The sequence below is a fragment of the Gastrolobium bilobum genome, unplaced genomic scaffold, assembly GCF_033153095.1.
Source record: "Gastrolobium bilobum isolate Gb01-03AN ecotype WA unplaced genomic scaffold, APGP_CSIRO_Gbil_v1 utg9057, whole genome shotgun sequence".
NCBI classification, from domain to species: Eukaryota; Viridiplantae; Streptophyta; class Magnoliopsida; order Fabales; family Fabaceae; genus Gastrolobium; species Gastrolobium bilobum.
The window spans coordinates 80,755-103,214 of record NW_026896087.1 but is presented as its reverse complement, the minus strand read 5'-3'; the positions used below and the strand labels follow the sequence as shown (position 1 = coordinate 103,214).

Here is a 22,460-nt window from a genome sequence, read left to right as displayed (position 1 = left end):
ATACTGCATTGTTTACTGCTATAAATGGCCCGGTATAGCCAATCCCCTTATCTTGTTATTAAGTTGCTTCTTTATATATTGTATGCACTATTTTAGAACTTATAGCATACCTTTAAGTGAGATTGGGGTGGAGTATTCTTTGAGGACCTCTTGTCTTACTGAGATTTCTGTTAGAAATCTCATCCTTTTTTGGAGCACATTTTCAGGAGATGACATTCGTGAGACGGACACTAATAGAGGCAAGAGGCCAACATAGAGATTTCATTATTGTTATGAGTTATGCACATTATGATTATTCATTCTTCCATGATGATACTTTATTACGACTAGACTTGATGGATTATCTTGTTATTTGATGTGAGCATGGGTGTTGTCTATGCCGCTATTAAATAATCTGTTATTTGTTGACTTGAGTATTTGTATTGTATCACCATGTGTTATGGATACTTTTGAATTGTTATTTATGAGTACAAGGTATTTCAGATTTTATTTTAGTGTTGAAATTACATAAGGATTGTTATACTTTTGAGTTGCTTCTTTATATACTGTATGCACTATTTTATAACTTATAGTATACCTTTAAGTGAGATTGGGGTGGAGTATTCTTTGAGGACCCATTGTCTTACTGAGATTTCTGTTAGAAATCTCATCCTTTTTTGGAGCACATTTTCAGGAGATGACATTCGTGAGACGGACACTAATAGAGGCAAGGGGCCAACATAGAGATTTCATTATTGTTATGAGTTATGCACATTATGATTATTTATTCTTCCATGATGATACTTTATTACGACTAGACTTGATGGATTATCTTGTTATTTGATGTGAGCATGCGTTGAATTATTGCAAGCTGCGATTTAAATACCATTTATATCTTAATACACCAGCTGTAGACGAGGTGTTACATGTGTCGCGGGGAATTGAGGGTGTGATTTAGAGTCGCTGAGTCCTCCCCTCGACACTTAAAGACCCCAAATGGTAATTATTCCCAATCAAATACCAATTTGATACATTAAAAGCACAAGGACACCAGTCTGGTCAAAGAGCCTAATACAATATCTGTTTTTTTTAGTTTTCCAGTCTAGCATACATAAACAAACAAAAAATAGTTATCTTTTGGGTTGTATTTTTTGGTATGTGATCTAGAATGAAATACAAGGTCTATATTTAAAGTCTTCACCATGAAGAAATTGTGAAGCCTTCAACATGAAGAAATATATCTAATGTAATATACCTCAGTCAACAAAAGCTAACGAGATGCTTTTGCAATCTCTCTGAAAAGCTTATCCCTGCCACCCATATAAGAACCAATTGGAACACTTTGGATGTGTATGACAATCATCCGAGAATCATTTTTTTTAATTTCTGTTACTGGGTACAGAAACGAATAGAAACAACATTTGGTAAAACCCATTTTTTTTTTGTTCCCGGGATAAACCGATTTGTTTTTGTGCTGGGGAATAAAAAAAAGAACTAAAAAAATTTTGCTTCTCCGTTCCAGGGCACAAAAAGAGAATCAATTTTCTGTTTTTGTTATTTTCATTGGCCACTCTCAACCCTTTCTCTTAATAAAAAAAGCTGAAACAAAATTAAAATACAAAAAATTAATAATTTTTTTTAAAACCCAAATCATTTCCTCTTTCATCTTCTTCCATCGACCAACAACCCCCATTGTCCTTCACCTCCAACAACCACCGACCTCTATAACCACCATAGAAGCCAGCAATCACCTCTCATCTTCATCGGTGAACCACATATCCACCATCGTGCCCAACCAAACCACCACCGACAAACCCCATTCTTGTTTCACCTTTCATTGAAACCCCAAATATCATCTTCTATGTCACAAACCTCCACGGCCACCACCAATTTCATCCGACCAAATCCACCAAAACCCAACCCTTCGACCACTAGCCTCCACCGCCGCTGAATCTACAAAACACCTACCTCCGACCCACAAGCAAGTCTCTCACAACCGACCAATCCATCTCCCTTCTCTTTCTGCTAAAGTCATCACCACCTTCATCCATTGTAACACCCTGATTTCAATAACCGAATTACTACACAGAAACGGTACAGATGCACACTTAATTGATTAAGAAATAGCAGAAGACTTATAGAGTATCACGATAGCTCTCTTGAAACTACGTGATAAATTAAAACTTTATCCTTTATGTTCACAACATGATAATAAACTATACAATCCCATAACTGTATAGAATCTAAACTTAACACAAATACTTCATCCAAATTATAATAGCTACCGTTTAAATAAAAATGGACAACATAAGCTTTGTTTATCGGACTTTCCAAATTCTTAAACCTGCCATCCAAAAAACATATGGGTAATCTATAATATAAAAGCATACCTTGATGGTTTTACTTTTAAGGAGGATCTCGAATGTAACTTGTAATTCAATTGTGCCTTTTGGCTGCATGTATTCACCTAAGAATCCCGGCAAGTCAGTCTAGCTAGGTGCTATTTGTTGTTCCGGGATGTTTGTGCCTTTGAAAGCTTCCTAAATTATAATATCAGCTAAGCTTCCATTATCTACTAAAATTCTTTTCGCTTGTAAATTTTCCATTGTGGCAGAGATTACCAGAAGACCATCATGTTCAGGACTATGTCTCCATAGTCATCTTCATCAAAACTGATTGAAGCTTTGTTAGTCAAGCGAGATGGATCCTTCGGACAATTGCTGACAATCATGATGGCTTTCATATGCCTTTTCCTCTAGGAATAGGTTTCTCCTCTGCCTGCAGCACCTCCCACAATAGTCCCCAACACTCCAACAACATTATTGGGCAACCGAGGTTGGTTACACTCTCATGCTACAAGTTGTTCATTTTGTCTTCTTTCACGCGGGGTTCTTTCCCTATGTCTGTCATAAGGTCCATAGTTGGTGGGTGTGTCATCTCACTTATTGTTAGCTTGTTTATAATTCCTCTTACACTGATAATTTCCTCTAGAGTTCCTATCTTGATCGAGACTTCTATCTCGTTTACTTTGAATTTTATCTTATTTACAAGTAATGATAAACTCTTTGAGTTTACCTTCTCGAATCAAAGCCTCAATGATATTTTTGAAGTCAAAACATTCTTTAGTGGCATGGCTTACGTCGTCATGAAATTCACAAAATTTTGTTTTATCAATATTACCTTTCCTCTTGGGCAGAAGAGGTTTACCAAAACCAGTGTGAAAGACTTCCTTCAGAATGTGAGATTGAGAGGTGTTAAGAGGGGTGTAGTTTTCAAAATTTTCCCATTTTTCTTCTCCTTAAACCTCCTTTGAAAATCCTTTTGAAAATTTCTTTTTGAATTCACTGGCCGCAAGTTTTTCACTTGGGCCTCCGCGAGATCGTTTATAATCCTCAAGATTAATAAACTTCTCGGATCTCGCTCGTAATTCTTTTATGGTCTTTGGCCTTTGTTTGACCAAAGATGTAGAAAATGGCCCATCAAGTAAACTATCAGTAATAAAATATAAAGAGACTTGTGGGTCAAGATCTTTTACCAGCAAGGCTTCGTCAAGAAAATCTGTTGAGAAATCTCGTAAGGTTTCGTTAGCACCTTGCTTAACAGTTTTAAGCACATGCTTGGATTTGTAATGAGCTTTGCTTGTTGCAAACCTCACCAAGATCTGGTTGGCGAAATCTTCCCAATTGTTGATTGAGTTTGGTGGCAAAGTTGAGTACCACCTAAGAGTAACTTCTTTCAACGTTGTTGGGAAGAGACAACAACCTACAACATCAAGGACATCGTGAGCCATCATATTTGTTTGAAATTGCTCCAAATACTCCTGTAGGTCTCTTTTTCCATTGCATTTTTTCGTAATGATTTTTATATCTCTCGAAATGGGCAGCTGCATAATCTGCGTGGTAAAAGGATGAGCCACTTTTGAAACTGTTTGTGGGTTCTAGTGGGAATTCTAGTCTACATGGTGATCATTAACCTTTTGTTTGCCTTTGTGAGATAAACCAGGATCTTTTTGTGATGGTTTTGGTCCCTGCTCATTTTCATTAGATCTTTTATTATCTGATTATTTTTCAAGTTGAACCTACGATTTTTTCAACTTTTGCAACCTTTTTTGTTGTTTTTCAATCTTTTGGGTTTGTTATCTAAGGAGCTCAAAAATCTGTTGATTTGTTGGTGGCTCTCTACGGAGAGAAACTAGTGCAACGAAGGGGGCAGTCCTTTGACGGGATGACTGACCTCCCTTCTTTTTGCCTCTGGAAATGTTTTGGGATTTGGACATCTTTCTCCTGATATCAACCATTTTTTAATTTATAGAGAGTGAGATTAGAAATTTACTGTTTCTCACACATGACGCCAATGATCAATCCAACAACAATTGGTCTGGGCCTAATCACACACGTTTGAAGGTAGAGGATGTTGATGGAGAGAAGGCGAGGTAGATGTGTTGATGTTGGATGCTTGCCGAGATGGTATATTGAGTTGCAAGATGGTTGGATAACGTTTTTGCTTATCTGAACAGTTTGAGAGAGACTGGGGGTACCTGCAATGACACTTTGACGCTCAAGTTAGTTAGATATCCAAGGAGGTTCAAGTATTCAAAGATAAATATCATACCAGGGCAAATGGCCTCTGTACTTATAGTGCTTGAGCACCGTGTTTATCACCGTACTTCATAAGGCTATGTTCATGTTAATTGATGGAGATGGGTGGCCTCTCATGCTATTCCTTAGTGGGTAAACCTATGTTCAAAGTAGATTCTGTAGATATGGTGGCAAGTAGGAGTTGCCATCATTTCACTGGCTCCTGATGGTGGCCTACTTGCTTGAGCTTCTGACATCGACAATGATGGTTCCTTTTAGGTTAAGTTATGTTGGCTTGGTTGCCAAGTATATCAGCGAAATTCTTGTCTTCTTGGCTAGGCTATGTCACATGGGTTTTTTGGGCTTTTGATAATTGGGCCTCTATCTTGCATGTAGTGAATCCAGATCAATCGTAAAGAAAGGTATTAGGTACTAATCAAATATGAGGTTGGATTAGAATAATCATACATCAAACACAAATTTATAAAGTCCCTTGTCCAAAATCAAAACAGACATCTCATATTGAGCTGATCACTTAAAAGTTTAAATGAATGTCCACCAATATTGGTCAGCACGTGAAGGGTAGCAATACTCTTTTTTGCTGGTCTTTGGATTATATGCTAACATTAGTTATAATATCCCATCAAAATTTATTTCTAAGAAAAAAAAAACTTTATTTATAATTGTATTAGGCATAAGATCCACAAAATTTTTAAACTTTAGTTATAATTATATTTAAAATTGATTTTACTTTATCATCCAAACGAACTTGATTCTACTAAACTAAATTTAGAATATCATTTAAAAAAAAAACCTTTTTTACATCACTTCTTTTAAAATTAATTATACTAAAATCTAAACTAAATGAACCTAAGTTGTGTTATAAGAACTCAAAATATATCTAAAAAAGAATGGATTTTTAAATATTATATTTTTATGTATCAAACAAATTAAAGAAGAGAAAAAGTTATCATATTTAAAGATTAAAGCATATAACAATTAAATGAGATGATTCAGATGAAATGGAATAAAACATAATGAACCTATTCTAACTCATTTCATCCACTATATTTATTTTTCTTCTCTCAATTTGAGGGACATGAGATGAAACTAACTTATTTCATCCCATCACATATAACGTTTACATATAATTATAAATACACTATCAATAAAAAACACTATCACTCGAAATATTATCATATAACTTAAATCTCTTCAGTTGAAAGCCACAAAGAGTGAGATAGTTGTGAGGGAATTAGATTTAATTTATATGAGCTTATATGTTCAAATATTAATAATGCCTTTTATAAAAAATGCAATTAATATTATTTTCATCAACCCTTATATAAGAAAAAAATATATCATAAATTTATTACTTAAATTTCTTCATACTTTTTCTTACTTAAAGAAAAAGTAGAATCCTTTATAAAAAAAAAAAACAAAAGTAGAATTTCTTTTTCGTCACGGCTCATGCCACTTTCAGCATTCATATCTCTACCATCTCTTTACCTAAAATGCGACGTGGCTAAACAAAAGCCAAAAAATGTTACCCAGTTTTTTTTAAAACCAAATATATATATATATATATATATATATAGGGAAAAATGTTTATCCTTTTAAATGACACAACTTATATCCTTTTACTCGCACAAAGAAGTGGGACCCACATCTTTATTTTTTTGTCAACTCTCTTTCCTTCTTTATTTATCTCTTTCTCTCTCTTAAAATAACACAACTTTACATCTTTTAAAATGACACACACTTTACCCATATATATATATATATATATATATATATATATATATATATATATATATATTATGAGACAAGATCATTTGATGCTGGAGTCAAACAAAAAGTTTGACACCTCATTTAAAAGTCGTTGATCTTGTTTTGATCTAACGACTCTAATTACAAGTATGTGACACTCTTGATCTAACGATTTGAGATGTCCAACTTTTTATTTGATACTGGTGTCAAAAAAATCTTATATATATATATATATATAAATAAATCAACGTTACTCCTACAATACCAAAATAACGTTGTTATGTGGTTTTGGAAAAAAAAAAATACAGTGTAATTTAGTAAAACTACATGATAAAAAAATAAAGTTAATAAAATACATTATATTTTTTTCAAATCCCCAAAATGACATCGTTTTCAGATTGTTGAAAATAATCTTATTTTAAATTACAAGAGAAATATTTTTTACACATATATATATCTATATATAAAGAAAAAAATATTTTTCCAGTAGAGATAATGTTATCTCCAGTGTTATTTTGGGTTGTAAGATTAAAATATTATAATCATAAAAACTAATATAACTCTGCAATAAATTAAAATTATAAAAAAACATTAATTTTCGCTATAAAATGACATCGTTTTGTGTTCATGGAGATATCTTATCTCCATTGACTGAAGAAATGCTTTACCCATATATATATAGGCTTTAATGTTTCTAAAGTGAATGTAGATAAGTTTATCTACATTCGCTCTCAAAACGACGTCGTTTTGGGTTTAAAAATTAAAAGATTATAATGAAAAAAACTATTATAATCCTGATATAAATTATCATTACAAAAATACCTTAATTTCTGCCATAAAACGACGTCGTTTTGGACTTACTGTAGATAAGTTATCTACATTAACTGTAGAAAAAGCGAACCCATATATATATATATAATATTTCTACTTTTGTTATAGAAAATATTTCTCTGTTAGATTTACTTAAAAATGAGTGAGTTCCGTTGTAAAGTGAAGAGTGAGAAAAAAATTATGTACAATTTTATATTTTATATATATATATAATTTTTTTAAGGGAAAAAAGAATTAGAGAATTTACTAAAAAAAAAAAAAAAGAGAAACAAAGGAGAAGAAACCAAGCTGAGTAACAAAAACCCAAAACAAGAGCTTCAGCACTCACCAGATCTCAGTCATCAACAGCGTCGCCACTGGTACCTGCTCTTTCATTTCATCATTTTCTCTTTCTTTATCGAAACCCACCCATCTCAAATCTGTGCCCTAGTTTAGTTTCTATCCGATTTCAGCTTCAAACACTCTCAGGGTTACAGTTCGCGTGCAATGCAATCTGACCCACTATTGATTTTTTTTTTCCTGGATTTGCATATAATTGAGACCCGAAACTCATATTATTCTTTCTAGGGTTTCAACAATTTCCCCAAAGCCTTTTTTTTTAATATATATATATATATATATATATATATATATATATATATATATATTTGCAATTTTTTGTGTAAGATTATTGATTTGAAATCTTGATAATTGCAAAATGAATTTTATTTTGAGTTTTTTGTTTATGTCTGATTGCGTTGGGATTGTGGTTGTATGGTGGTGACTTGATGAGTGCTGTATATCCGAGGTTATTGTTTTATGAAAATTCTCAGTTTACTATGACATGGTCTGACTACTGATTATTATTTTGATTGTATGCCTTTGAATTCCCAGTTGAGGCTGATTAAAATTAATTGGAAATTTGAAAACAAGCTTCCGAGTGTTGATTCATATGCTCTGATTTAATTGGTTAGCCCCAAAGTTAATAGCCAATTTTATTAGCATTATTTTGTTTGATGGTATGTGTTATGTACAATTTGAATAATCCAAAATCTTTTGTTTGAAAACTTGGAATTACTGACAGGTAAGGCAACCATGAGGGGCATTCTTTCTTTAAAGAGGACAGCCTTGGTTAGACATCATAATGAGAAGTTGGGCCTGGGTTTCAGATTATTTAGCACCCAGGGTGCTTCAACTGCTAGTACTCCACAGCCTCCACCCCCACCTCCACCTCCAGAGAAAACCCATTTTGGTGGCCTTAAGGATGAGGATAGGATTTTTACCAACTTATATGGGCAGGGTGATCCTTTTCTCAAAGGTGCCATGAAACGGGGTGATTGGTATCGAACTAAAGATTTAGTACTTAAGGGCACTGATTGGATTGTGAATGAAGTTAAGAAGTCTGGCCTCCGTGGGCGTGGTGGTGCTGGTTTTCCTTCTGGCCTCAAATGGTCATTCATGCCAAAAGTATCTGATGGCCGCCCTTCCTATCTTGTCGTTAATGCTGATGAAAGTGAACCTGGAACTTGCAAAGACAGGGAAATTATGCGGCATGACCCGCATAAATTGATAGAAGGTTGCTTGATTGCTGGAGTGGGAATGAGGGCTAGTGCTGCTTACATCTATATCAGGGGTGAATATGTAAATGAACGTATAAATCTTGAAATTGCTAGGAAAGAGGCTTATGCAGCTGGTTTATTGGGTAAGAATGCTTGTGGCTCAGGCTATGATTTTGATGTTCATATCCACTATGGTGCTGGAGCATATATTTGTGGTGAGGAAACAGCCCTCTTGGAGAGCCTTGAAGGGAAACAAGGTAAACCAAGATTAAAGCCGCCTTTCCCAGCCAATGCAGGATTGTATGGCTGTCCCACCACTGTAACAAATGTGGAAACTGTGGCTGTTTCTCCAACCATTCTAAGGCGTGGGCCAGAATGGTTTGCCAGTTTTGGTCGGAAGAACAATTCTGGGACAAAGTTGTTTTGTGTGTCAGGGCATGTGAACAAACCTTGCACTGTTGAGGAGGAAATGAGTATACCACTGAAGGAGTTGATAGAGAGGCACTGTGGAGGTGTTAGAGGAGGATGGGATAATTTACTTGCAGTGATTCCAGGAGGATCATCTGTTCCACTGATTCCAAAGAATATATGTGATGATGTTATGATGGATTATGATGCATTGAAGGCTGTCCAGACAGGGTTGGGGACTGCAGCTGTGATTGTGATGGATAAGTCTACTGATGTTGTGGATGCTATTGCAAGACTCTCCTACTTCTACAAGCATGAAAGCTGTGGGCAGTGCACACCATGCAGGGAGGGTACAGGATGGCTTTGGATGATCATGGAAAGAATGAAAGTTGGGAATGCCAAGCTAGAAGAAATTGATATGCTTCAGGAAGTGACTAAGCAAATTGAAGGGCACACAATCTGTGCCTTGGGTGATGCTGCTGCATGGCCAGTGCAGGGTCTTATCAGGCATTTCAGGCCAGAGCTTGAGAGAAGGATTAGAGAGCATGCAGAAAGAGAGTTGCTGCAGGCTACTGGTTAGGCTTATACCAAGGTTGTTTCTTAAATTATTTCTTCTCATTTTTCCTTTTTAATCATTTATATAAACGTTTATACCACCTTTCCTGATTTTATATATGATCAGGCTTGAAAACAGCTGATAAATGTAAGGTAGGTAGATGAAAAAAAAAATATTTACTCTTAAATTGATGGATCAGGCACAAATATATTAGATGCTTAGAGATGTTGGAGAGAGGCATGTTTGGAAAACATATTTTGGAGCTAGTATGAACTTAGCTGCATGACCAGGTGTCATATTGCTGAAATATGGTAGTATATTATTCCAATGAAGTAATAGATGCTGAATACTTAGGTATTATTGAAACCTCTTTTAAGGATGTGGCTTGTTAAATTAGCTAGCTTAAAGAAAGTGTCAGTGTCTGACTACAATTTTTTTTTTTGGGAAAGTAATTTGATAAAAGTAAAAATTTGTCAGAGAGAGTGGAAAGTTTTCCCTGAATTTTATTTTCATGTTTTGTTTATTATTACCGCTTATTATAACATAAAATTCCAATGAACCCATTCTTGTTTTAGAGGTTTGGATTTCTTACAACTTGCATGTGGACATATTTTTGATATTCATATATGGTTGAATTGGATATTTGTTTTTCTTAGCTTTGATTGGGTAGCATTCAGTTCTTATTGAAATATATTGCTACAAGAATTATGTCTGTGGTATGCTTTAGTAGGGGGGTGAATTCTAATATCAAAAGTATTTGAGGAGAACGTTTGTTGAACACTGCAATTTCGGTTTTTGCTGTGCTAGAATTTGTTGTATGTACTTATTTTTTTTGGCTCATTTGTACTATTTATGTTGTTTAGTTGTTTACATGTGATAAGTAACCTGAAAATAATGCTAGGTTCATATTTTTATGTTTCAAAATGTTGGCATCTTTCCCATTGGGTTAAATTAATTCTGTGTATTTATTTTAAAAATGAAAGAAACAGTTATACTTAAAATATCAAGAATGCCTAATATTTTCATCTTTACAAAGGAAGATGTGTGATTGTATGATGCCTGACCTTTCTTTGCATTTGAACTGTATTATGTGTAGGGGTGTGACTGTACTGATGGATAACAAGAGTCAAAATAAGGCGGTGGCTGTCATTCTGGAAAGATAAGTGGGTCGGGTTACCATAGATTTATCACTACTTTTATTTACTTTTATGCTGTAGAATTATGGCTGGACCATACCAGAAAAACTGCCTGAGCGAGTATAAATCATGTTGCCTGAACTTGTCATTTGGCACATTTTCATGTAATTTGTTAATAATATCTGTATACTTTCATTAATTTTGAATAACAATTCATGTTTATGTTTATTGTTTATCATTGAATGATGAGGGATAATGTCCACCGGATAGCCATGGCTTTGGTCTGGGACAAAACTGTTCATTTGGATCAACTTTTTTTTAAGAACATCTGTCATTGTTCAACAACCTACCCCATCTTGATTCTATGAAGTCTTATTTCATCTATGCATTGGCCAAAACATGTTCATAACCAATGATAGGACCTTTATAATTTTCGGCTAGAATTATTACCATGGGATAAAGGTGTTATTGATGTTGTTTTTACCCCGGCATATGAAGATAATTATTTGTTTATTTGTTTTACAACACAATTGGTTTGGGATAAAAGTGTTGTTAATGTTGATATACACGAGACATATTTGCCCACCGAGGTGTTTTGTTTCCCTGAGTGAGTTCAAATTCCTTGAGCGTCTTTTTGGATACCTCATCTAATGTCTGTTATATCCTTTATAGCTTGAGCCTTCACTTGCTGTGTTGTGATCTTACCATTCTTTGTTTTAGTAGCAGTCAAAATTCCACGTATATTTCTGAGTTGGAAACTTTTTTCTTCCTATTTCCTAAGGTGTTTAACACTTGTACGTCTCGGCTATACACGATGATAAACCAATTTCAAGCAATACCACTTTTCACAAGCCATGGTGTAAAATTCTTTTTGTATTGATTAAATTCACGATCTGGGTATATAGAATGAACTACTTAAATCAAGCATTACAAATGAAAATGTTTTCAAGCATTACAATTCAAGGTTTAATATCTTATCGTTAAAAATTTGTGACTGAATTTTTAGTAACGCCAAGCATAGTTTTGCGCTTTTTTCTCTCTGTTTTCGTTACAAAGGAGGCTTAAGTGAGATTCAATATTGGAATCAAATACGAAGATTTCGTGACACTCATATAACTGAATTAGTGGCTTCTATACTCTTGTCATGAAATACTCGAGATTGAGTTATGATCTGTCTTCCCTAAGTAGCCAAAATAACTTTTCTTTTTCTTGAGCGTCACTCTTCTCAGCCAAAATCAATTCAATTCATATACTCCAAGAACTATAACAATTGAATGTTCTTGTAATGTGGCTTCGAATTACGAAAACCATCCCAAAGTTCTGTATCAGTTCTGAAACTTAAACCTGTTATATCCTCTTCCACTTTCCAAAATTTCATAATCTCTTAGGTTTGCTTGGTTTGACACAATGATTGTCTTCTCCTTCAGTTCTTCCTCAAGCACTTTCAGGGAATCTGAAACTTCAGCCCTGTATACATAGTACTTTGTAACAATCACGAAGAAGATGAAGTTAAGGAAGTTTAGTACTGCCAAAAATGCATAGTAGTAATCAAGATGAGAAGCATTCAGGTTGTTCAAAATCCATCCTTGGTGACCATATTTCTTTGTGATTTGTGAAACTGTTGACAGAAGAAAAGTACTGAAGAAACTCCCAATGCCTATGGTAGTCAAGGAATACGAAGTCCCAAGGCTCTTCATGCTTTCTGGGGCTTGGTCATAGAAGAACTCAAGTTTGGAAGTCTCTACGAAGACTTCAGCTACTCCCATAAGTATAAACTGAGGAAGCAAAATGAATATGCTCAAAGGAACCTGTCCTCCATTTTCAACAACCCCATGTTCTTTGGCCACACTAAGTCTATATCTTTCAGTCAAAGATGCAACTATCAAATTCACTAGGTGGATCAAGATCCCTACTCCCATTCTTTGAAGAAGAGAAATCCCTCGGGGGTTTTTTGTCATCCTCTTCATAATCTTAACAAGGAAACGGTCATAGAGTAGAACAAAGATAAGCATGGTCAAAGTTGTAGATGAAATTAAACTTGCTGGGGAAATGTCGAAGCTTCCAATGCGTCGGTCTAGTGTAGTTCCTTGCTTTAAAAAAAGGGTATTTACAAGAACAGCCATTGCACTAGGAACAAATGTAGCAACCCAAATTGGGATCATCCTTAGGATTTGTTTAGTTTCCTCTACTTGGGTAACTGAGCACAGCATCCATGCACCAGTACTTGAACCAGTATTGACACAGGCCTTGTTGAGGAATCTGCATATGTATTTGTATTAACACAATAACATTTCTTTGTATAATAAAATCACACATCAAATGGACCAGAAAGTAGGCTAGAATTTATACCTCAATGTTGGGGTGGGATCAATCTTGAATTTTCCTTTCTTTGTATATTCCTCAAAATCAAGCTCATATAGTTCTTTAGTGTCTATAGGAACAGTTACCTTCCTTTTCCTTAAAGCAGCTACTATGACCTTAGCCATTCTAGTGAAGGGACTCCCTGCGGGCAGTTTGTGTCTATAGAAGCGTGTACCTGCCAAGAATACGATGATTGATATTGCAAGTCCAAAGGTTGGAATACCATAACCAAGTGCCCAACCCACATTATCTTGTATATACACAAGAACTGTGAATGAAAATAGGGTCCCAATGTAGATGCTGAACATCCACCAATTGAAGAATGAGAGTTTATGCCGCTTTTCTTTGGGGTCAAAATCATCAAACTGGTCAGCACCAATGGTGGAAATGTTGGCCTTGGTTCCACCAGTTCCCAATGCTAAAATGTAAAGTGCGCCAAAGAACACAGCTAGCTGCAGTGTGGAGGCTTTCTTGCATTTTGTCACATCTATTTCATTGCACTGAGGTGGCTTTAGGCTTGGAAGGGAAACTGACAGTGTAAGCAGAGACATACCCTGCCAATACCAATTACTCATGAATTATTAAACCAACCCAAGAGAATTAACAAGATGACTTGTCCTAAACACTAAGCAGGATGCTATAACCATCAGTAAACACAAATAGAGAGTGATGGACTCCTAATCCTTTATTGTTATTGATGAATAGCTTTTTTAATTTCGTTGTGATTTTCTATTTATGCAAATAACTTGGAAAAGTAGTAAACTAAGACCTTATGGAATAGGAAATAGATTTATGTACGGAGAGGAGGAAAGTTATTAGTCTTGTGGAGAGGTAGATTCATTATTTCCTATGCTCCATACAGTCTTTTTTTATTCCTTTTTTCCTATATTTATTTTTTGTTTCTTTTCTTTCAATCTTTTATTATTTTTATTGGAGTTCATCAACCGCTAATCTCAACTAATTTGAAATAAAGGTAATGTTGATGTTGAAGCACTTATCAAATGTTCTATGAGTTTAAAGTTTCTTATGTTATGAGATAAAATATTACACACACACATATAAAAGTGTGTAGAGCCCATAAGAGAACATATGAGGAGATGAGAGAAAAATAGAAAAACTAGACCCTACACATTTTTATGTGAATGTAGGAGATAATTTTATCTCTTACAACATGATAAACTTTAAACCCATGTTTTATACCATCAAAATCTGTTATGGTCCAAGATGACCTATGTTCTAACAATAAATGAGAGGGCAAGCTTTGGAGTAATGGTAAGGTTATTGCTTGTGACCGAAAGGTTATGGATTTGAGTTTAGAGAATAGTCTCTTTGTAAAAATGCAAAGATAAAGCTATATACAATCAATTATTAAGCCCTTTCCTTTTATCCAAAAAATAAAATAAAATTATAACCCCTTCCTCTACCCTCGCAAGTTGGGAGCCTTATAAATAGGGAGTTTACCCTTAGCAATAAAAGACTAGAGCAAGATATGCTCGTAATTTCCATTAAAATTTGGACATGGAGTTATTTATCAAGTCTTGTTAACCATATCGAACAAGACAGTTAGCAACAATGACAATGGGAGAATTCAAACGTGATAGAAAGACATACCAACAGATAGATGATTGAGGCAATGACACAAGTCCAAAAGCGGCCAAGGTGTGCATCTGCAATGTAGGCGCCTAATATGGGAGTTACCCAAATGGTGCCAACCCAATTGGTGACATTGTTGGAAGAGGTAACAGTGCCTTGGTGAAGCGTCTTTGTTAGATACAGCATCAAATTTGATGATATCCCATAATAAGCCATTCTTTCGAATACCTCGTAGACTGCATCACATATATATGACATTAATTTATTCAACCAAAACAATGCCTAACAAGGTTTGTACATATTACAATCTAATTGATACGTGACATTTTTTATTTATGCATGAATGTACCTATCTGCTATTAGTTTATTTCCTATTGGTTTGACTTTTTCTTGACCACTATTGGCAACTTTTACCTAGGTATTTCCAGTACTTGTTATTTTATTCGTGAACAGGGATAGTAATCAAGTGAGGCAGAAGTATGAATTTATAAGCTCAACAATGAAGTCAAGTGTGCATTTTCCATGGAAAGGAGGGGCATTTTATAGGGATGAAAACCCCTTTGAGCCTAACTGTTGTTATCTTTGTGGGCACCAATAGTTAGTAATAACAATATTTTATTTTTATAAAAAATTCTCATAAAAGAATATTCTAGAAATGAAAAATACAATAATTAATGAAAAATAACAGATGCATACACATGACATTCTCTTTTTTTTAATATGTTTTACCGACCTTTTTAAGCTCAATAAGTTCGGCACAATATTATAGTTCACATCTAGAACTTTCTAGAGGGCACCTCATATCCCTGCACTGTTGCCCACTGTACTCCAACAGGAGGGTAGCGCATGCCTTGCATAATTAGGTGGGGACAACTCTGATCACTGTGTCTTCCACGCTTGAGAGGGAGATCTCCTCTCTAAACCCTTCCTCCATAAAAGGGGGAAGGATCGTATCTTTTATCTCATGTGCTGTTACTACATAGTTATTTTACACACCCCATTTATATGCAGTACATGAGAAGCTCTAATGGTGCCTTGGCCTTTATTATTGCTATTATGAGCACCCAAGATCAACATATTATACCCTTTGAGGGAAACATATATGGCTCTACACAAACACTAAACAACTCAATATAATAATAATAATAAGTCTATATTAAATTTTTAATTTCATTTGTATCTAATCATTTACTTTACTAATAAATTAAAATCATCAAATGCAAGTGAAATAGGAAGATAAAATTTTCATACAACATACACCCTCATTGTATTAATTATCATTTAAAAAGTTGAATTATGACAATAACTATTTAGCTTGATGAAGCAGAATTAAAATGTTGAATTTGGAAAATGAAGAGATATATACAAACATATCCCTCAGTGGCATGTTCTGATAAAACAATGTATCTATGAAAAATGGTCATGAAAAGTGAGAGAGAACGAGGGAGGTTACCAACAATAAAGAAGCAAGCTTTCCAACCACCCCTTTTGGATTTGAGAACAGGTTTTCCTTTAAGATCCACAGTTCCATCTTGTGTGTACAACTCACTCACAATCCTATCCTCTTCCATTGGCATAATAATCTTCTCAAGGAGCACCAACAAAGCAAGTATTTGTTTTCTCCACCAAGAAAACAATGCTAATTTCCTCTATGCTTTGAAGTGACGTGATCCGAAATGAAAATGACCTATATCGAAAACAGAGACAGGTTTATGTTTCAGGTCTCTTCCAATTAACTTTCCGTCGATAAAATATTGTTAAGTGGAAAAGTTACGCACATCTTGATTTATAATTAATGACTTCCTTTTCAATGGGTGTTTTAACTTTTAACTGAAATGACACCTTATATCTTCTGACAATTCGCTAAGTTAGTAACGACTATGGTTAAGAAACCCTAAATTTGTCTAACTTAATCCGAACTAATGATTTAAAATTTAATCACAGTTAGAGAAATATAATTTAAAGGAAATCCTGAAGTCATGATAATATAAACCCTAAATTAAGAGGTTTCCAGATAATTCCCTCACCACCTCATATATATTACACAAATCCTGGTGTGCAAACACACACCCTTCCTTCTAGATAATTGCCAACTCAATTTGTAAATTCTCAACAATCCCACATGTAAGCCGTGAACTGTTGCAAGGAAGGAGGAGTTTCAATTTGTAAATTCTCACTTTCCAGCTTGTGACCGAAAGGGACCATAAGAGAAGACCCCCCAGAAAAAAAATTTTATTTGCGAAACTCATCAATTACGGAAAATACAATGAAAAAATGAGTTTGGTAGGAAAATTAAAAAAAAAAATTATTTTGTAGGTCGAAATATTATCAGAAAATTTGGTGTAAGTTAATTTTTTTTTCATTGCCACTTTTGATTTCCTAGGCAAAATCAGAATACCACCCAGATATTTTGAAATAGACAAATTCTTGTAATTTTACACATTACCTCATTTTTATGCAAATGAGAAGCCTATGCAAATTTTTTACAAAATCCTACCAAATATTGTCTTCTTTAAATCTCATGAAATTTTCCCAGTAAAAAAATAAAACTCTCCTACCAAACACGTTAGTTCATGCAAGAAGCACCAAGGAGAAAGAAAGAACCTTTAATTAGGAAGCTCCTTGGGCGACTTTAGAATTGGAGAGGTGAAATCCCCAACCTATATATGTATGTTTGCCTAATTTCCGGGTATGGCTCCTTGAGAGGGAAGAGTATTGTGAAAATGAGAAGGGAATAACATCTATCCTTTTAAAGGATATAAATTTATAGGGAAAAATATATATCCTTTTAAAGGATATAAGTTTATATCCTTTTAGATCCTAACCGTTGATTTCCGTTCATCAACGGTTATAATCTGTTGCGCCAAACTTAATGGGCCAAATTTATTATTAATTAATTAATAATCTTAATCCAATAAATTATAACCGTTGATGGACGGAAATCAACGATTAGGATCTAAAAGGATATAAGTTTGGGAATAACATCTATCCTTTTAAAGGATATAAACTTATATCCTTTTAGATCCTAATCGTTGATTTCCGTCCATCAACGGTTATAATTTATTGGATTAAGATTATTAATTAATTAATAATAAATTTGGCCCATTAAGTTTGGCGCAACAGATTATAACCGTTGATGAACGGAAATCAACGGTTAGGATCTAAAAAGATATAAACTTATATCCTTTAAAAGGATATATGTTTTTCCCAAATTGGGAATAACATCTATCCTTTTAAAGGATATAAACTTATATCCTTTTAGATCCTAATCGTTGATTTCCGTCCATCAACGGTTATAATTTATTGGATTAAGATTATTAATTAATTAATAATAAATTTGGCCCATTAAGTTTGGCGCAACAGATTATAACCGTTGATGAACGGAAATCAACGATTAGGATCTAAAAGGATATAAACTTATATCCTTTAAAAGGATATATGTTTTTCCCTATTAATTCAAGGCCAAAACAAAAAAATTCTTCATTTAAACTCAATTTGTTTGTCTAAGTTTTCTGCCTACAACATGCCATTATCTTTTTAGAGTTTCCTTGATTCATGGTATCTTTTAATATGTATAAATCAGAACTGGGTCCATGGGAGTGTTTTAAGTTCATCAATCCAACCTTCTAGGGTTTCATTATCAATAGCATGGCAAATATAACATTCTAATTTGGGAAAAACATATATCCTTTTAAAGGATATAAGTTTATATCCTTTTAGATCCTAACCGTTGATTTTCGTTCATCAACGGTTATAATCTGTTGCGCCAAACTTAATGGGCCAAATTTATTATTAATTAATTAATAATCTTAATCCAATAAATTATAACCGTTGATGGACGGAAATCAACGATTAGAATCTAAAAGGATATAAGTTTATATCCTTTAAAAGGATAGATGTTATTCCCGAATTAATAAAGGTACGGACTAGAACTATAACCCTTGGTTATGTTAAGAATACAGGGTTAGGAAAGTTGGCTGAACTTTTTGGTATCTGTCATAAACTTCAGTTTTGAATAGTCAACTTCTTGGATGCATATCTCGGCCTAGAGACCTTCAAATAAGGTGATTCCAATTGTGTTGTAAAGCTTAATAAGTTTATTATATGCTTCTAAAATTTTGACTCAACTGGTAAAGTTTTGGAATTTATGTTAATTTCTGAATACAAACAGTTTCCTTGACTTAAATCCCATTTAAATTCTGTTTGTTTTTCGTTATTGCTTCCGTCAATGAAATTTCTTTTGTCTTACGCTTCAATACAATTAAACGACGCTCTTCCGGACGCGTACGGATAGAGATGTCACATCTTTTCGTTTTTTTGACTTTCTCTTTTTTATTTTAACATGGAGTCTTGTGCATGTATCGTTTTATTTGACTGATTAACACCATAGTTTGTATTTATTTATTTATTTACTTATTTATGAAATTAATATTTCTATTATAGGAGATAATTTTTATTTTTTACATATACAAAATGTGCGGGACCCATATTTTTTGTACTCTTCTTTTTATATGGCTCCACATGAGCTTCACACACTTTTATATATATGTATAACATATAATTTTATCTCTACATTATAAGAAACATTAATCTCTTTATTTATTTATTCGTCTTGGCATTTTTTTATAAAACAATAATAACAAATAAGGAAATTAAAAAAAAATAAAACAACCCATTCTTTAAGGCTGCGCATGACAATCATTCTATTCCCTAGCACTGTTTCTGAAAAGAAATGATTCTTTTCTATTTCTGTGCCTTAGAACAATTCTAAGAATCAGAATTGCGTTTGTTAACATATTTTTTTTTTGTTCTGAGAATCAGAATTACGTTTGATAACACATTTAGTGCTCCAAGAGTCTTCTAATACAATCACTACACTAAGTGCTCCAATGCCAATCGTTGGTGTACCTACCAATAGCATATGCCAAATTGGAAGTGCCAAATTGGAAGTCCAGGGAAGCAGCTAGAAGCATTTTCGATTCAGCTTGTAATTCTGGCAATTTGTAAGCAAGCACTACACATATGCCATACACAGGCTGCTTCAGCCATGGAAGGGCGTCCAAATCTAGAAACTTCAAGATATAGGAGGAATCACGATATTGTGAGGTTCTTGGTAACGGAGGCAGGTCGCTTCTCTGCAAGTGCAAACCCTAATACGATGGCCCAGAATACCAGCTAAAGCGACCTCACTCTCATTCTCATCTGAACTCTGAATATTCGAATCGTCGATTGATATGGTTGAAAGCAGTGATTGTTTGGTGTTGGTGTGTGTGAGCGGGTACGGAGTCGTGAGAGTGTGAGAGAAAATTGATTTTCTTTTTATGCCCGGAAATAAAGAAGCAGAAATTTTTTGATTCTATTTTTTTGTTCCCTGTAACACCCCGTGTATACCCGGTTTGTTAACATATCATCGTATTAAGCTGGCCTTAATTAAAAATACGGAATATCTTTTTCTTTTCAATTATGACGTCATTATACTTAGCCAAGTTGATTACTTAATCAATTTCATAAAATATCGCCGGTATGTAAATTGCAAAAAGACATCTAACTGGAATACCTCATATATATAGATAAAGTGAGTATTTATGTCACGGATTTACTACACATAGTCCGGACAATATCCTGATACATTATTACAACTCCAAATAAAATAAGACAATAATCAAGTCTATGTGGCATGGACAATACCCATGTTCACCAAATCAACAGCATAACCACAGAGTCTCAACAGAGGAATCCATAAACTGAATCTAAAAGCATAAGACAGTAAATAGGATCCAACATCTAATCATAACAGCATATTAACATAAGCAGCATAAACATGCAACATCTATCAGCTAAGCTCTGGCCTCCTGCCACTAGAGATCTCAACCCCCGCATTACCTGAACCTGAAATAAGCATTCCCCAAACGTGGGGTGAGATCTCTAAATCAGAAATCTCAGTAAGACAAGGGGTCCTCAAGGATCTTCCACCCCAAGCTCACTTACATGTGCAATATCAGTTCAAAAGTAGTAATTTAATATAATTTCCAAAACTATGCAGTGCAACAGATATTCATGCTATGTGGGTTTAAACTATTCTACTGGCCAGAGAAATGTAGGAATACGTCTATTACCTACACATAGTACAAGGAAAACCGCTTGCACCTCACCCACAACCTCACCATATCGTATGTACCATATACTCAGGCTTACCGTATAGGTGGAACACCACATGCATATCATAAAGGCACTAGCATATAACAGCTCAACAGCATTTCCAAAACATCAAAAGCATGTAACACTGCATGCATATAAACATACCCCCATGGGACATGGTGGAACCACAACATGGCTAAACCGAGGACACGAAAGCTTACCTTGCAAGCTCACTATCCAATGCCAAGAGTCCACACAGCTCAAGTCCAACACACAGCAGATCACAATCTGATTAGGACCAGCAAACATATCAACAACAAAGCTCAAAAGCATAAACATAAAGACTATGTTTTCCTTTTACGATTTATATCTTAAGGCTTCACACAAAGCCATAAGCCCTTAACCACTTGATTCTAACTTAGTTCAATTAAACAGAAGTTCAACTTCATCACTCTAGGGTCCACAAACCCCCAATAGCCTATTGTATGAACAGTGCAGCTACTGTTCTTCGAAATCCCAGAATATCCGGATATATGTTGGGGGCATATCCGGATATCAATATCCGGATACCATATCCGGATATTTCGCGACAGAATGCAGTTTCTGCATTTCGCGAAGATATCCTTCCAAGGTACCATTTTTAACACTTTAAAACGTCAAAGCATGCATCTTTAATCTGTTTTAAGTCCACATACGAGTTGGTTACTTGTTTAACCCATTTACATGCAAAGACACCACCTTTAAACCATTAAAACACATGATCAAGGTTAGGCAACTTACCCAAAGCTCAAAACAGCCAACCAAAGGTGCTCTTGGAGCTCACAAGTCAGCTTCAAGGTGCTGACACAAAGGGTGCACGAAAATATACAGCAAGGTGGTTCCTTTCCTCACAAAGATGACCACTAGGAGCCTCAACAACCAAGAACGAAGCTCCAACCCAACAACCCACCAACTTAGCCCAAGGAACTCCTCAAAACAGAGTCCATAACTCAGCAACAAGCTGACCACTCACCCCCAAGGTCACTCTCACTCTCACCAAGTGTTTAGGAGAAGAGAAATGGAAGGAAATAGCCTCAAAGCTCAAGAATGGAGAAGAGAAGGCAATGGAATAGTGTTTTCTGGTCAGCCTCCAAGAAACTCACGTAGGAAAAGAGTGGCACATAGGGTTTTGAGCCATACTTGCATATATATAGCCACTTAACACTTAAACACACAGTATTAACTTTAATTGTTACGCTTAGCATTTTAATCCCAAGCTTAGGATTCTTAACCTACTCAATTTTACAAGAATTATCATATTTTTATTATATTTTTCGGAGCACCTTTCCGGTATGCGCTTTTCATAGCCAGTATCAGTATCTGGCATCAGTTCTCATTATTTTAACTTGAAACTCGTTTTACAAGTCCTATATAATATTCTAGGAATATTCATGCACTTATTATAATTTTCTGTGATACTTTTTCGATACGCATTTATACCGACTAGCAGAACCGGTATCTGCATTTTTCTTCCGAAAAGTGACTTTCAGCATTCTTAATCACTTATCATACTTAATTAAGCTTCATAATAATT

General features: G+C 34.7%; 2 protein-coding genes and 1 pseudogene across 2 annotated transcripts; 1 reads left to right on the top strand and 2 right to left on the bottom strand.

The window, feature by feature from the left end:
* Window positions 1-1,249: 1,249 nt before the first annotated feature.
* On the bottom strand, window positions 1,250-3,769 carry LOC133297736 (uncharacterized). The gene is made up of 3 exons (XM_061496927.1): window positions 3,329-3,769; window positions 1,948-2,039; window positions 1,250-1,289 (listed from the first exon to the last, which is right to left on the bottom strand). Exons 1-3 carry the CDS (start codon window positions 3,767-3,769, stop codon window positions 1,250-1,252), a joined length of 573 nt encoding a protein of 190 aa, XP_061352911.1.
* A 4,103-nt stretch (window positions 3,770-7,872) lies between these two features.
* Window positions 7,873-11,021, top strand: LOC133297735 (NADH dehydrogenase [ubiquinone] flavoprotein 1, mitochondrial). Its single transcript, XM_061496926.1, has 3 exons — window positions 7,873-8,105; window positions 8,221-9,695; window positions 10,756-11,021. Exon 2 carries the CDS (start codon window positions 8,232-8,234, stop codon window positions 9,681-9,683), a length of 1,452 nt encoding a protein of 483 aa, XP_061352910.1. The 5' UTR covers window positions 7,873-8,105; window positions 8,221-8,231; the 3' UTR covers window positions 9,684-9,695; window positions 10,756-11,021.
* A 1,218-nt stretch (window positions 11,022-12,239) lies between these two features.
* LOC133297743 (protein NRT1/ PTR FAMILY 5.2-like) lies at window positions 12,240-16,326 on the bottom strand (annotated as a pseudogene).
* Window positions 16,327-22,460: the final 6,134 nt, after the last annotated feature.

Excerpts from the sequence above, each read along its gene's own strand:
- LOC133297736 (XM_061496927.1), bottom strand. The coding sequence starts at position 3,769 with ATGGCTCACGATGTCCTTGATGTTGTAGGTTGTTGTCTCTTCCCAACA. Across the intron at positions 2,040-3,328 it reads GCCCAAGTGAAAAACTTGCG|GGTGTTACAATGGATGAAGG; the intron begins GCCAGTGAATTC and ends TATTGAAATCAG. Across the intron at positions 1,290-1,947 it reads GACTTGCTTGTGGGTCGGAG|GGATAAGCTTTTCAGAGAGA; the intron begins GTAGGTGTTTTG and ends TATGGGTGGCAG.
- LOC133297735 (XM_061496926.1), top strand. The coding sequence starts at position 8,232 with ATGAGGGGCATTCTTTCTTTAAAGAGGACAGCCTTGGTTAGACATCAT.